At 43.2% G+C, this 16,516-nt stretch overlaps 1 protein-coding gene across 1 annotated transcript; it reads left to right on the top strand.

Moving 5' to 3' along the window:
- Positions 1 to 673: 673 nt before the first annotated feature.
- Positions 674 to 16,208, top strand: LOC307081610 (uncharacterized protein; the record flags this gene model as incomplete). Its single annotated transcript, XM_079744858.1, has 8 exons — positions 674 to 702; positions 976 to 1,223; positions 1,998 to 2,519; positions 3,433 to 3,965; positions 7,658 to 7,811; positions 8,619 to 9,427; positions 10,531 to 10,743; positions 14,430 to 16,208. 8 exons carry the CDS (start codon positions 674 to 676, stop codon positions 16,206 to 16,208), a joined length of 4,287 nt encoding a protein of 1,428 aa, XP_079600984.1.
- Positions 16,209 to 16,516: the final 308 nt, after the last annotated feature.

The following is a 16,516-nucleotide window of genomic DNA, read 5'->3' as shown; positions in this document are numbered from 1 at the left end:
TAACTTTATAGACCATTGCCGAATAAATTGTTATGAAATTGTATTTGTTCATGACAGACATGTGGCGTCACTGGAGACCGTGGTGAAACAGAGCATGAAGACTCCTCCTCTGTTTCACCGACGGCGTCTGTCTGTAGTGCTTTGTGGTGCCCGGAAACATTCGGATGAAGTCGTAGCGAGTAGTGTTGGACCGTGGAATAACATTGGATATTCCTCATGTTTCGTGGATCGAGGATTTGTCTCTTTTGATATTTTGGCGATGGCTGCTTGGCAACGATACGATCATGTGTGGATATTACTCTCCATTTTGCTTTGTTTCTGTGAATGGTCCATTGCACAAATATCCTACTCTGTTTCCGAAGAGGTGGACAAAGGAACCGTAGTCGGGAACCTCGCCAAAGATTTAAACCTCAATCTCCAGCAATTGCAATCCAGGAATCTTGAAATCCATTCAGGTTACAAAATGCAGTATTTTCAGGCTGATTTGAAAAGTGGATATCTAAACGTTAACGAGAGGATAGACCGAGAGGAGCTTTGTCCTAACACGGTAAAGTGCTCTTTAAACGTAGAGGCCATGTTGAGTCATCCGCGGGATCTTCGCAGAATAGTAATTGATATTCTCGATGTAAATGATAATTCACCATCGTTTATGGAGGAGGTTAAGGTAATCGAAATGTCAGAGTTATCATTTTCTGGGGACAGGTATCCGTTGCCGATTGGTCATGACACAGACACAGGCAGTAACTCACTAAAGACTTACAAATTGAGCACAAATGAATATTTCTCATTAGATGTTCAAAGCAGCGAGGACGGTCTGTCTGCTGAGTTGGTGTTGCAGAAATCCTTAGACCGAGAGAAACAGGCCGTAGTCACGCTGACTCTGACCGCTGTAGACGGTGGTAAACCTCCCAGATCAGGGACATTGCAAATAATTGTGAACGTTATTGATGTAAATGACAATGCCCCTTTGTTCAGTCAATCTCTCTACAAAGCGAAGATTGTTGAAAATGCTGAAATAGGAGCAACGTTATTAACTCTCAGCGCTACTGACCTGGATGACGGGGTGAATAGTGAGCTTGTCTACTCGTTTGCAGCAAAGGGGCGCGTAGACCCCAGTGATAAATTCTCCCTCAACGAAGAGACCGGTGTTATCACAGTAAAATCAAACATTGACTTTGAAGAAAAACAAGCGTACGATATTCGCGTCCAAGCAAGAGATAAAGGTACACCTCCTCGTATTGCTCATGGCAAGATTTTAGTCGAAGTCATCGATGTAAACGATAATACACCAGAAATAGTTGTATCATCTCTCCTGAATCAGGTTAAAGAAGACGCTGAATTAGGTACAGTCGTGGCTTTGGTCACTGTGACAGATAGAGACGGAGGCAAAAATGGGCATGCAAATTATAGAATAACTGGCTCTGTGCCTTTCAAATTAAAGTTAAACTATGATAATTATTACTCTCTACTGGTTGACGGTGCTCTTGATAGAGAGAGCGTTTCTCAGTATGACGTCACCATCACAGCTACGGACGAGGGGTCTCCACCTCTCTCTAGTACCAATGTGATCACCGTCCACGTTTCTGATGTTAACGACAATCCACCGAGGTTTCGTCATCCGGTCATAAATGTTTATGTAAAAGAAAACAGCCCGACGGATCAAGTCATTCATACAGTAACCGCTTCTGATGCAGATGTAGGAGAAAATGCAAAAGTAACGTATGCTATAATTAATAACGTGTCAGTGCCTGTGTTGTCAATGGTTAATATCAATCCCGATACCGGCGAAATAGTTTGCCTTCAGTCTTTTAATTATGAAGAGAGAAAAACATTTCAGTTCAAAGTTCAGACCACCGATTCTGGAGTCCCTTCACTGAGCAGTAACGCCACTGTTAACGTTTTCATCCTGGATGAGAATGACAACAGTCCCGGGATTTTAGCCCCCTATTCTGAACACGGCTCCGTTAACAGTGAGAACATTCCCTACTCTGCTGAAGCGGGGTACTTTGTGGCTAAAATCAGGGCCGTAGACGCAGACTCTGGTTACAATGCACTGCTTTCTTATCACATCTCTGAACCCAAGGGATCCAACCTCTTTCGGATCGGAACCAGCACCGGTGAAATCAGGACTAAGAGACGGATGAGTGAAAATGACCTGAACACTCACCCGTTGGTGGTGTTGGTTTGTGATAACGGAGAGCCCTCCCTGACAGCTACTGTGTCTCTTGATGTCGTTGTGGTTGAAAACACAGGAGACCTTCAGACTCAGTTCAGACACGTGCCGCTAAAGGAGGACAGCTTCTCTGCTTTAAACCTGTATTTGCTGATCGCCACTGCGTCGGTGTCAGTGATCTTTCTACTGAGTCTCATCAGTTTAATAGCAGTCAAATGCCACCGGACAGACAACAGTTTCAGCAGGTACAGCGCCCCAATGATCACCACCCACCCTGACGGGAGCTGGTCTTACTCTAAATCTACTCAGCAGTATGACGTGTGTTTCAGCTCAGACACACTGAAGAGTGACGTAGTAGTGTTCCCTCCTCAATTCCCGCCTCTTGATGGAGAACTGATCAGTATAAACGGAGGAGACACTTTAAGCAGAACTCAGACTTTACCCAATCACGAGAAGGTATGTTACGTGCCACACTTTTCATTTAATTTAAAGGTTGAATATAATACATTTGCCATGTCTTCGCAATGTTATTTTGCTTTTGTGATGCCACTTTGAAGCGCAAGTAGAGGGATTTTGTGACGTTATATTATGTCCTGATCTAGAAATATCCTGTATGTATTTTGCTTGCTCTTTGAAAGTGTTGTGATACACTTTGACAATGATGAGATGTAGATAGGTTCTGAGCCTGCTATGCTTGGATTACAATTGCTTTTCTGTGATGGTAGGCTTTGATTGATGTGTAGTTTGGGTAAGCTAATGCTTGTAGACTTCATCCCATTTTGCCCTAATGCAAAACGGGATCATTTATGTCACATACTTGCATCACATACTTCAATCTACTGGCAATCGTGTGTGTGTGTGTGTGCGTGTGTAATTGTGTGTGTGTGTGTGTGTGTGTGTGTGTGTGTGTGTGTGTGTGTGTGTGTGTGTGTGTGTGTGTGTGTGTGTGCCCATTCATCGGGTGATGGCGCCAGAGACCGGAGAAGCTAGTGTTGCGCCTTGAAACGCCCCCTTACTGCTTGTTAATTGGACAGCGTCACAAGCTAGTAAATGTAGCCAGACCACACATATAATGGCATTGCTAGTGGAGTTGAAGCGCTCACATAGATCTCTATGACGGACCATACCATACCAAAACGAACGGACATAATAAGTTATATATGCCCTCCGAATATCAGTAGTTATGGGGGCCATAGCGGGCAGGGAATATTTTCGGATTCGATTCTTTGTCTTGCTTTGTTTTTGTCACTGCGGTACAGCTCAGATTTCTTACTCTATTTCGGAGGAGATGAACAAAGGAACGACTGTGGGAAATCTTGCAAAGGATTTACAACTGAACCTCAATGCTTTGGAGTCCAGAGAACTCCGAATTGTATCGGAGTACATTAGAATATACTTCGATGTGGATTTAAGGACTGGAAACCTTTTGGTCGCCGACAGAATAGACAGAGAGGATGTTTGCAACGAGCTGGAGAAATGTTCGCTTAAAATTCAGGCTTTGTTGAGCAATCCAGTTAACATGCATCGCATTGAAATTCATATCCTAGATATAAATGATAATGCACCCGCTTTCGAGGAGAAAACGTCTGTTTTCAACATCTCTGAGTCGATATCACTGGGAGAGCGATATTTACTTCCAATAGCATTCGACGCAGACATAGGTAGTAACGCGGTTAAGGGCTACAAGCTAAGCCAGAATGAACATTTCTCCCTCGACGTACAGAGTGGCGAAGAACAAAGCGTGTCCGCTGAGCTGGTGTTGCAGAAAGCTTTAGATCGGGAGAAACAGTCGGTTATCACACTCACTTTAACAGCAGTAGACGGAGGAAAACCTTTCAAAAAGGGGACAATGCAGCTAATAATTAATGTGATTGATGTGAACGATAACACGCCCGTGTTTAGTAAGTCGTTGTATAAGGCGAGGGTGAATGAAAATGCTTCAAATGGAACGAGGGTTATACAACTAAACGCGTCAGATCCGGACGAAGGAGTCAACGGTGAGCTCCTGTATTCTTTCATTAAACGGGGTAGTGTAGATCCTTCCTCTGTATTTGATATCAATGCAAATACAGGGGAAATCAAAGTTAACGGCATCTTGGATTACGAAAAGATACCTGCATACGACATAAGAGTCCAGGTCAGAGATAAAGGCCCTGGATCTCGCAGTGTTCATAGTAAACTACTGATAGAGGTGGTAGACGCCAATGACAACGCACCGGAGGTATCGATCACTTCCCTTAGGAACCCGGTGAAAGAAAGCGCGGAAAGGGGAACCGTGATTGCTCTGGTAACCGTAAGCGATAAGGACAGTGGGGTGAATGGCCTCACCACCTGCACGCTAGCGGGTGTTCTTCCCTTCAAGCTGCAAACAAACTATAAAAACGACTATTCTTTAGTGGTAGACGGGGCTCTGGACAGAGAGACGGCTACACAGTATAACGTCACCATCTCGTCCAGCGATAGCGGGGACCCGCCTCTCTCCACCAGCAGTTATTTAATGGTGTATGTTTCTGATGTTAATGACAACGCGCCGCACTTCGCGGATCCCGTTTTGAATGTGTATGTGAAGGAGAATAGTGACGTAGGTACTGTAGTCTATAGAGTAAATGCTATGGATTTGGATTCGGAGGATAACGCCATTATAACCTATTCGTTAATAAGCAGTCACTCTCCTAACATTCCAGTGTTATCAGCTGTGAATATAAACTCCGAGACTGGTGATATTGTCACATTGCAGTCTTTTAATTATGAAGACATAAAGATGTTCAGCTTCAAAGCACAGGCCACAGACTCTGGTGATCCTCAACTCAGTAGCAACGTTACAGTCAACTTCTTTATCCTGGATGAGAATGACAACAGTCCCGGGATTTTAGCCCCCTATTCTGAACACGGCTCCGTTAACAGTGAGAACATTCCCTACTCTGCTGAAGCGGGATACTTTGTGGCTAAAATCAGGGCCGTAGACGCAGACTCCGGTTTCAATGCACTGCTTTCTTATCACATCTCTGAACCCAAAGGAACCAATCTCTTTCGGATCGGAACCAGCACCGGTGAAATCAGGACTAAGAGACGGATGAGTGACAATGACCTGAAAACTCACCCGTTGGTGGTGTTGGTTTGTGATAACGGAGAGCCCTCCCTGACTGCTACTGTGTCTATTGATGTCGTTGTGGTTGAAAACACAGGAGACCTTCAGACTCAGTTCAGACATGTACCACTAAAAGAGGACAGCTTTTCTGCTTTAAACCTGTATTTGCTGATCGCCATTGCGTCGGTGTCAGTGATCTTTCTACTGAGTCTCATCAGTTTAATAGCAGTCAAATGCCACCGGACAGACAACAGTTTCAGCAGGTACAGCGCCCCAATGATCACCACCCACCCTGACGGGAGCTGGTCTTACTCGAAATCTACTCAGCAGTATGACGTGTGTTTCAGCTCAGACACACTGAAGAGTGACGTAGTAGTGTTCCCTCCTCAATTCCCGCCTGTTGATGGAGAACTGATCAGTATAAACGGAGGGGACACTTATGGCATGACTCAGACATTACCAAACAAAGACAAGGTAAGAATATGATATAGTAGTCTTTCATATATTGTAGTTGTTCATTTGTTCATGTTTGACAATTGTTCCATCGTTGGCCGTTCATCTACAGCTCAGGCCTTGTTGTGATACATGGTACGTCTCTGTCCAACGTGCTGAAAGCGTTCGTGTGAAACATTAGCTCTATAGGGTAAATATATTCCAGAAGTTCTTCAACCTCAAAACATATGTTTGAACGTGAGGTGATTATTACATTACGTTCGAATATAATTCGTTTAGGATATAATAACTAATACGTATGTTTTATTTTGTACATTCTAAGCATGTTTCAGCCTAATATATAGCTACATTTATATTTAGGCCTATGTCAATACATATTTTACCCCAACCCAGTCTCACGGAAATACGTGAACTTGTCACGTCATTTAATTTATCTATTCATTCGTGATCTGGGACACGTCATTTAATTTTTTTCGTGCCAAAAAGCCCAAATTTCAAACTCATGTACATAATGTCCCTAGGCCTAGAGATAATTTATTGTTTATTTTTCTCATTTTTTTCAAGATTTTACAACTCAAACACAGAAAAAAATTGTGTCGAAACTAACAATATGACAGCTTTTGGCCTCCCGTTTCTACTTTCACCTTTGATTCTGAGAAATTGTGACAATTCACGGATATATTTAATGCAGGTGGGCTGCTCTGTAGGCAAACCGCGACGGAAAAAAGGTAGCTGCTTCATCACTTCTTTTTAGAATTGTAGGCCTATGTCTTAACGTTTATTTTAGCTAGCCATCTATTGTCTTGTTCATTTGTAGGCTATGTGAATGAAAGTCCGCGTCGATGCCTCAGTGTCGCGAGCGGATGTTGCCATGAAATTTGTGCTTTTTTGGCACAAAAAAATGAAATGACGTGTCCCAGATCACGAATGAATAGAATAAATGACGTGACAGTATCGTATTTCCGTGAGACTGGGTTGTTAACCCCAAACCTTAACCCATCGCCTAACCTCTTTATAACATCGTTGGCAGGTATCTTATAGATTTACAAAGTTCATGTTTTTAATTATCAACGTTTCCCAAAGTGTATACTCCGAGTCCACGGGAATTAAGCACACGGTGTCGCTCGAGACCGTGGGATACATCGCTGTGGTCATTTCAAAGCCCCTCCTCTCGGACGAGGATTCAAATACGTCACAGTGTGTAGCAAGTCCTCATTTGATTCGAATGTTGATGGTAGTGCAGCGCTCTATGGGATGGTCATTTGATGGATTATTACGCGTTTTGCGGAATTTATGTGAACATTTTTTGATTCCGGTCCCGTTCGATGACAGAGATGGGCCGTGGCGATCGCAGAGGAAGCGTTTGGATTGTTCCTCTTCTCGTGCTTTGTCTATTTGAGTGTTCTGTCGCTCTGCTGTCCTATACCGTTTCCGAGGAGGCAGACAAAGGCACAGCTGTTGGAAATCTCGCAAAGGATTTAAATATAAATGTACGCGAACTGGAATCAAGGGGTCTTCAGATCGTATCTGGTCATAGTAAGAAACATTTCAATGCAAATCTAAAAACGGGAGCTTTGATGGTTAGCGAGAGAATCGACCGTGAAGAGCTTTGCCCGCACTTGGCCAAATGTATTTTAAAATTACAAGCTTTATTAAGCAATCCGAGAAATATTTACCGAATAGAAGTTAGTGTTTTAGATATAAATGACAACGGGCCCGTTTTTCTGGAACAAAACCATGCATTTAACATCTCTGAATCATCTATGACCGGAGAAAGATACCCTCTCCCAGCTGCGATCGACCCAGACGTAGGCAGCAATTCAGTGCATAACTACAAACTAAACCAAAACGATTATTTCTCTCTAGATGTACAGGGCAGTGGAGAGGTGAGCGTTTCTGCTGAGCTAGTTCTCAAAAAAGCCCTAGACCGCGAACATGAGCAAGTCATTAAGCTTACACTGACTGCTATCGACGGAGGAAAACCTGTTAAAACTGGGACATTGCAGATCACTGTTCATGTAATAGACGCAAACGACAATGTGCCTGCGTTTGGTAAAACACTCTACAAGGTACGTGTTACCGAGAGCGTACCGGCAGGTGCAACTGTTATTAAATTGGAAGCCACAGATTTAGACGAAGGGTCAAATGCCGAAATTATATACAGCTTCATGAAACGTGGAAATGTAAACTCCTATGATAAATTCAATATCGACGCGTTCAGTGGAGAAGTCACGGTCAAAGAGAGTTTGGATCACGAGACAAACGCAGCGTACGAGCTCCGTGTACAGGCTACGGATAAAGGTGCTTCCCCTCGCAGCGGTTATTCTAAACTGCTCGTGGAGGTTGTCGATGTGAACGATAACGCCCCAGAAATATCAATTACGTCGGTAAACAGTCCTCTCAAAGAGGATGCCGAGAGAGGCACGGTTGTTGCTTTAATTAATGTGTTGGACAAAGACAGTGGAAAAAATGGACAAACTAATTGTAGAATCATTGGTTCTGTGCCATTTTCTCTCAAGCTGAACTACAAAAATGAATACTCGATGATCGTTGATGGGGCTCTTGACCGAGAAATCACGAATAAATACAATATAACCATCGCCGCGACAGACGAAGGGATCCCAACCCTCTCTAGCACCAGCCTTGTTGTCGTTCAACTTTCTGACGTTAATGACAACCCGCCTCGCTTCAGAGAACCCGTTTACAATGTTTATGTCAAAGAGAATGATCGTGTAGGCGTTGTCATTTACAAAGTGACAGCATTCGACCCTGACGTCAATGAAAATGCGCAAATAACGTATTCATTACAAGCTCTCTTGACAAGAAATTTACAAATATCATCCCTTGTTAATATTAATTCAGAAACAGGCGACATTCTTAGCCTTCGTTCTTTCAATTTTGAAGAGTTTAAAACATTCAGCTTTAAGGTCCAGGCCACGGACTCTGGAGCCCTCACGCTTAACAGTAACGTGACTGTTAACGTTTTTATCCTGGATGAGAATGACAACAGTCCCGGGATTTTAGCCCCCTATTCTGAACACGGCTCCGTTAACAGTGAGAACATTCCCTACTCTGCTGAAGCGGGATACTTTGTGGCTAAAATCAGGGCCGTAGACGCAGACTCTGGTTACAATGCACTGCTTTCTTATCACATCTCTGAACCCAAAGGAACCAATCTCTTTCGGATCGGAACCAGCACCGGTGAAATCAGGACTAAGAGACGGATGAGTGACAATGACCTGAAAACTCACCCGTTGGTGGTGTTGGTTTGTGATAACGGAGAGCCCTCCCTGACAGCTACTGTGTCTATTGATGTCGTTGTGGTTGAAACCACAGGAGACCTTCAGACTCAGTTCAGACACGTGTCGCTAAAGGAGGACAGCTTCTCTGCTTTAAACCTGTATTTGCTGATCGCCATTGCGTCGGTGTCAGTGATCTTTCTATTGAGTCTCATCAGTTTAATAGCAGTCAAATGCCACCGGACAGACAACAGTTTCAGCAGGTACAGCGCCCCAATGATCACCACCCACCCTGACGGGAGCTGGTCTTACTCTAAATCTACTCAGCAGTATGACGTGTGTTTCAGCTCAGACACACTGAAGAGTGACGTAGTAGTGTTCCCTCCTCAATTCCCGCCTGTTGACGGAGAACTGATCAGTATAAACGGAGGAGACACTTTAAGCAGGACTCAGACTTTACCCAATCACGAGAAGGTATGTTAAGTGCCACACTTTTCATTTAATTTAAAGGTTGAATATAATACATTTGCCATGTCTTCGCAATGTTATTTTGCTTTTGTGATGCCACTTTGAAGGGCAAGTAGATGGTTTTTGTGACGTTGTATTATGTCCTGATCTAGAATTATCCTGTATGTATTTAGCTTGTCTTTGAAAGTGTAGTGACACACTTTGACAATGATAAGATGTCAATAGGTTCTGAGCCTGTTATGCTTGGATTACAATTGCTTTTCTGTGATGGTAGGCTTTGATTGATGTCTAGTTTGGTTAAGCTAATGCTTGTAGACTTCATCCCATTTTGCCTAATGCAAAAAGGGATCATTAATGTCACATAATTGCATCATATACTTCTATCTACTGGCAATCGTGTGTGTGTGTGTGTGTGTGTCTTTGTGTGTGTGTATGTGTGTGTGTGTGTGTGTGTGTGTGTGTGTGTGTGTGTGTGTGTGACCATTCAACGGGTGGTGGCGCCAGAGCCCGGATAAGCTAGTGATGCGCCTTGAAACGCCCCCTGACTGCTTGTTGATTGGACAGCGTCACAAGCTAGTAAATGTAGCCAGACCACACATATAATGGCATTGCTAGTGGAGTTGAAGCGCTCACATAGATCTCTATGACGGACCATACCATACCAATACGAACGGATATTATAAGTTATATATCCCCTCCGAATATCAGTAGTTATGGGGGCCATAGCACGGAGGGAATATTTTTGGATTCAATTCTTTATCTTGCTTTGTTTTTGTCACTGCGGTACAGCTCAGATTTCTTACTCTATTTTGGAGGAGATGAAGAAAGGAACGACTGTGGGAAATCTTGCAAAGGATTTACAACTGAATCTGAATGCTTTGGAGTCCAGAGAACTCCAAATTGTATCGGAGTACAGTAGAATATACTTTGATGTGGATTTATGGACTGGAAACCTTTTGGTCGCCGACAGAATAGACAGAGAGGATGTTTGCAACGAGCTGGAGAAATGTTCGCTTAAAATTCAGGCTTTGTTGAGTAATCCAGTTAACGTCCATCGCATTGAAATTCATATCCTAGATATAAATGATAATGCACCCACTTTCGAGGAGAAAACGTCTGTTTTCAACATTTCTGAGTTGATATCATTGGGAGTGCGATATTTACTTCCAATAGCATTTGACGCAGACATAGTGAGTAACGCGGTTAAGGGCTACAAGTTAAGCCAGAATGAACATTTCTCCCTCGACGTACAGAGTGGCGAAGAGCAAAGCGTGTCTGCTGAGCTGGTGTTGCAGAAAGCTTTAGATCGGGAGAAACAGTCGGTTATCACACTCACTTTAACCGCAGTAGACGGAGGAAAACCTTTCAAAAAGGGGACAATGCAGCTAATAATTAATGTGATTGATGTGAACGATAACACGCCCGTGTTTAGTAAGTCGTTGTATAAGGCGAGGGTGAATGAAAATGCTTCAAATGGAACGAGGGTTATACAACTAAACGCATCAGATCTGGACGAAGGAGTCAACGGTGAGCTGCTGTTTTCTTTCATTAAACGGGGTAGTGTAGATCCTTCCACTGTATTTGATATCAATGCAAATACAGGGGAAATCAAAGTTAACGGCATCTTGGATTACGAAAAGATACCTGCATACGACATAAGAGTCCAGGTCAGAGATAAAGGCCCTGGATCTCGCAGTGTTCATAGTAAACTACTGATAGAGGTGGTAGACGCCAATGACAACGCACCGGAGGTATCGATCACTTCCCTTAAGAACCCTGTGAAAGAAAGCGCGGAAAGGGGAACTGTGATTGCTCTGGTAACCGTAAGCGATAAGGACAGTGGGGTGAATGGCCTCACCACCTGCACGCTAGCGGGTGTTCTTCCCTTTAAGCTGGAAACAAACTATAAAAACGACTTTTCTTTAGTGGTAGACGGGGTTCTGGACAGAGAGACGGCTACACAGTATAACGTCACCATCTCGTCCAGCGATGGCGGGGACCCGCCTCTCTCCACCAGCAGTTATTTGATGGTGTATGTTTGTGATGTTAATGACAACGCTCCACACTTTGCGGATCCCTTTTTGAATGTGTATGTGAAGGAGAATAGTGACGTAGGTACCGTAGTCTATAGAGTAAATGCTATGGATTTGGATTCTGAGGATAATGCAAGAATAACCTATTTGTTAATAAGCAGAATCTCCCCTAACATTCCAGTGTTATCAGCTGTGAATATAAACTCCGAGACTGGTGATATTGTCATATTGCAGTCTTGTAATTATGAAGACATAAAGATGTTCAGCTTCAAAGCGCAGGCCACAGACTCTAGTGATCCTCAACTCAGTAGCAACTTTACAGTCAACTTCTTTATCCTGGATGAGAATGACAACAGTCCCGGGATTTTAGCCCCCTATTCTGAACACAGCTCCGTTAACAGTGAGAACATTCCCTACTCTGCTGAAGCGGGATACTTTGTGGCTAAAATCAGGGCCTTAGACGCAGACTCCAGTTACAATGCACTGCTTTCTTATCACATCTCTGAACCCCAAGGAACCGATCTCTTTCGGATCGGAACCAGCACCGGTGAAATCAGGACTAAGAGACGGATGAGTGACAATGACCTGAAAACTCACCCGTTTGTGGTGTCGGTTTGTGATATCGGAGAGCCCTCCCTGACTGCTACTGTGTCTATTGATGTCGTTGTGGTTGAAAACACAGGAGACCTTCAGACTTAGTTCAGACACGTGCCGCTAAAGGAGGACAGCTTCTCTGCTTTAAACCTGTATTTGCTGATCGCCATTGTGTCGGTGTCAGTGATCTTTCTACTGAGTCTCATCAGTTTAATAGCAGTCAAATGCCACCGGACAGACAACAGTTTCAGCAGGTACAGCGCCCCAATGATCACCACCCACCCTGACGGGAGCTGGTCTTACTCTAAATCTACTCAGCAGTATGACGTGTTTTTCAGCTCAGACACACTGAAGAGTGACGTAGTAGTGTTCCCTCCTCAATTCCCGCCTGTTGATGGAGAACTGATCAGTATAAACGGAGGGGACACTTATGGCATGACTCAGACATTACCAAACAAAGACAAGGTAAGAATATGATATAGTAGTCTTTCATATAGTGTAGTTGTTCATTTGTTCATGTTTGACAAGTGTTCCATAGTTGGCCGTTTATCTACAGCGCAGGCCTTGTTGTGATACATGGTACGTCTCTGTCCAAGGTGCTGAAAGCGGTCGTGTGAAACATTAGTTCTATAGGGTAAATATATTCCAGAAGTTCTTCAACCTCAAAACATATGTTTGAACGTGAGGTGATTATTACATTACATTCGAATATAATTCGATTATTATATAATAAATAATATGTATGTTTTATTTTGTACATTCTAAGCACGTTTCAGCCTAATATATAGCTACATTTATATTTAGGCCTATGTCAATACATACTTTACCCCAACCCAGTCTCACGGAAATACGTGAACTTGTCACGTCATTTAATTTATTCATTCGTGATCTGGGACACGTCATTAATTTTTTTTCGTGCCAAAAAAGCCCAAATTTCAAACTCATGTACATAACGTCCCTAGGCCTAGAGATAATTTATTGTTTATTTTTCTCATTTTTTTCAAGATTTTACAACTCAAACACAGAAACATTGTCTGTGAAAACTAACAATATGGCAGCTTTTGGCCACCCGTTTCTACTTTCACCTTTGATTCTGAGAAATTGTGACAATTCACGGATATATTTAATGCAGGTGGGCTGCTCTGTAAGCGCGACGGACAAAAAGGTAGCTGCTTAATCTCTTCTTTTTAGAATTGTAGGTCGATGTCTTAACGTTTATTTTAGTTAGCCATCTATTGTCTTGTTTATTTGTAGGCTGTGTGAATGAAAGTCCGCGTCGATGCCTCAGTGTCGCGAGCGGACGTAGCCATGAAATTTGTGCTTTTTTGGCACAAAAAAAATGAAATGACGTGTCCCAGATCACGAATGAATAGAATGAATGACGTGACAGTGTCGTATTTCCGTGTGACTGGGTTGTTTAACCCAAACCTTAACCCATCGCCTAACCTCTTTATAACACCGTTGGCAGGTATCTTATAGATTTACAAAGTTCATGTTTTTAATTATCAACGTTTCCCAAAGTGTAGACTCCGCGTCCACGGGAATTAAGCACACGGTGTCGCTCGAGACCGTGGGATACATCGCTGTGGTCATTTCAAAGCCCCTCCTCTCGGACGAGGATTCAAATACGTCACAGTGTGTAGCAAGTCCTCATTTGATTCGAATGTAGATGGTAGTGCAGCGCTCTATGGGATGGTCATTTGATGGATTATTACGCGTTTTGTGGAATCGATGTGAATATTTTTTGATTCCGGTCCCGTTCGATGACAGAGATGGGCCGTGGCGATCGCAGAGGAAGCGTTTGGATTGTTCCTCTTCTCGTGCTTTGTCTATTTGAGTGTTCTGTCGCTCTGCTATCCTATACCGTTTCCGAGGAGGCAGACAAAGGCACAGCTGTTGGAAATCTCGCAAAGGATTTAAATATAAATGTACGCGAACTTGAATCAAGGGGTGTTCAGATCGTATCTGGTCATAGTAAGAAACATTTCGATGCAAATTTAAAAACGGGAGCTTTGATGGTTAGCGAGAGAATCGACCGTGAAGAGCTTTGTCCGCACTTGGCCAAATGTATTTTAAAAATACAAGCTGTATTAAGCAATCCGAGGAATATTTACCGAATAGAAGTTACTGTTTTGGATATAAATGACAACGGGCCCGTTTTTCTGGAACAAAACCACGCATTTAACATCTCTGAATTATCTTCGACAGGAGAAAGATACCCCCTCCCAGCTGCGATCGACCCAGACGTAGGCAGCAATTCAGTGCATAACTACAAACTAAACCAAAACGATTATTTCTCTCTCGATGTACAGGGCAGTGGAGAGGAGACCGTGTCTGCTGAGTTAGTTCTCAAAAACGCCCTAGACCGCGAACACGAGCAAGTCATTAAGCTTACACTGACCGCTATCGACGGAGGAAAACCTGTTAAATCAGGCACTTTGAAAATTACCGTGAACATAATAGACGTCAACGATAATACTCCTGCTTTTGGAAAAATGCTTTATAAGATACGTGTTAACGAAAGCGTACCGGCAGGTACAACTATTATTCAGTTGGACGCCACAGATTTGGACGAAGGGTCAAATGCCGAAATTATATACAGCTTCATGAAACGTGGAAATGTAAAGTCCAATGAAAAATTCAATATCGATGCGTTCAGTGGAGAAGTCACGGTCAAAGAGAGCTTGGATCACGAGACAAACGCAGCGTACGAGCTCCGTGTACAGGCTACGGATAAAGGTGCTTCCCCTCGCAGCGGTTATTCTAAACTGCTCGTGGAGGTTGTCGATGTGAACGATAACGCACCAGAAATATCAATTACGTCGGTAAACAGTCCTCTCAAAGAGGATGCCGAGAGAGGCACAGTTGTTGCTTTAATTAATGTGTTGGACAAAGACAGTGGAAAAAATGGACAAACTAATTGTAGAATCATTGGTTCTGTGCCATTTTCGCTTAAGCTGAACTACAAAAATGAGTACTCAATGATCGTTAATGGGACTCTTGACCGAGAAATCACGAATAAATACAATATAACCATCGCCGCGACAGACGAAGGGATCCCACCCCTCTTTAGCACCAGCCTTGTTATCGTTCAACTTTCTGACGTGAATGACAACCCGCCTCGCTTCAGAGAACCAGTTTACAATGTTTATGTCAAAGAGAATGATCGTGTAGGCGTTGCCATTTACAAAGTGACAGCATTCGACCCTGACGTCAATGAAAATGCGCAAATAACGTATTCATTACAAGCTATCCAGACAAGAAATGTTCAAATATCATCCCTTGTTAATATTAATTCAGAAACAGGCAACATTGTCAGCCTTCAGTCTTTCAATTTTGAAGAGTTTAAAACATTCAGTTTCAAGGTTCAGGCCACAGACTCTGGGGTTCCTCCACTGAGCAGCAACGTGACTGTTAACGTTTTTATCCTGGATGAGAATGACAACAGTCCCGGGATTTTAGCCCCCTATTCTGAACACGGCTCCGTTAACAGTGAGAACATTCCCTACTCTGCTGAAGCGGGATACTTTGTGGCTAAAATCAGGGCCGTAGACGCAGACTCTGGTTACAATGCACTGCTTTCTTATCACATCTCTGAACCCAAAGGAACCAATCTCTTTCGGATCGGAACCAGCACCGGTGAAATCAGGACTAAGAGACGGATGACTGACAATGACCTGAAAACTCACCCGTTGGTGGTGTTGGTTTGTGATAACGGAGAGCCCTCCCTGACTGCTACTGTGTCTATTGATGTCGTTGTGGTCGAAAACACAGGAGACCTTCAGACTCAGTTCAGACACGTGCCGCTAAAGGAGGACAGCTTCTCTGCTTTAAACCTGTATTTGCTGATCGCCATTGCGTCGGTGTCAGTGATCTTTCTATTGAGTCTCATCAGTTTAATAGCAGTCAAATGCCACCGGACAGACAACAGTTTCAGCAGGTACAGCGCCCCAATGATCACCACCCACCCTGACGGGAGCTGGTCTTACTCTAAATCTACTCAGCAGTATGACGTGTGTTTCAGCTCAGACACACTGAAGAGTGACGTAGTAGTGTTCCCTCCTCAATTCCCGCCTGTTGACGGAGAACTGATCAGTATAAACGGAGGAGACACTTTAAGCAGGACTCAGACTTTACCCAATCACGAGAAGGTATGTTAAGTGCCACACTTTTCATTTAATTTAAAGGTTGAATATAATACATTTGCCATGTCTTCGCAATGTAATTTTGCATTTGTGATGTCACTTTGAAGGGCAAGTAGATGGTTTTTGTGACGTTATATTATGTCCTGATCTAGAATTATCCTGTATGTATTTAGCTTGCTCTTTGAAAGTGTTGTGATACACTTTGACAATGATAAGATGTCAATAGGTTCTGAGCCTGTTATGCTTGGATTACAATTGCTTTTCTGTGATGGTAGGCTTTGATTGATGTGTAGTTTGGTTAAGCTAATGCTTTTAGACTTCAT

Source organism: Pollachius pollachius, assembly GCF_949987615.1.
Source record: "Pollachius pollachius genome assembly, chromosome: 10".
In the NCBI taxonomy this organism is placed as follows: Eukaryota; Metazoa; Chordata; class Actinopteri; order Gadiformes; family Gadidae; genus Pollachius; species Pollachius pollachius.
This window is presented reverse-complemented; position numbering and strand designations above follow the sequence as displayed.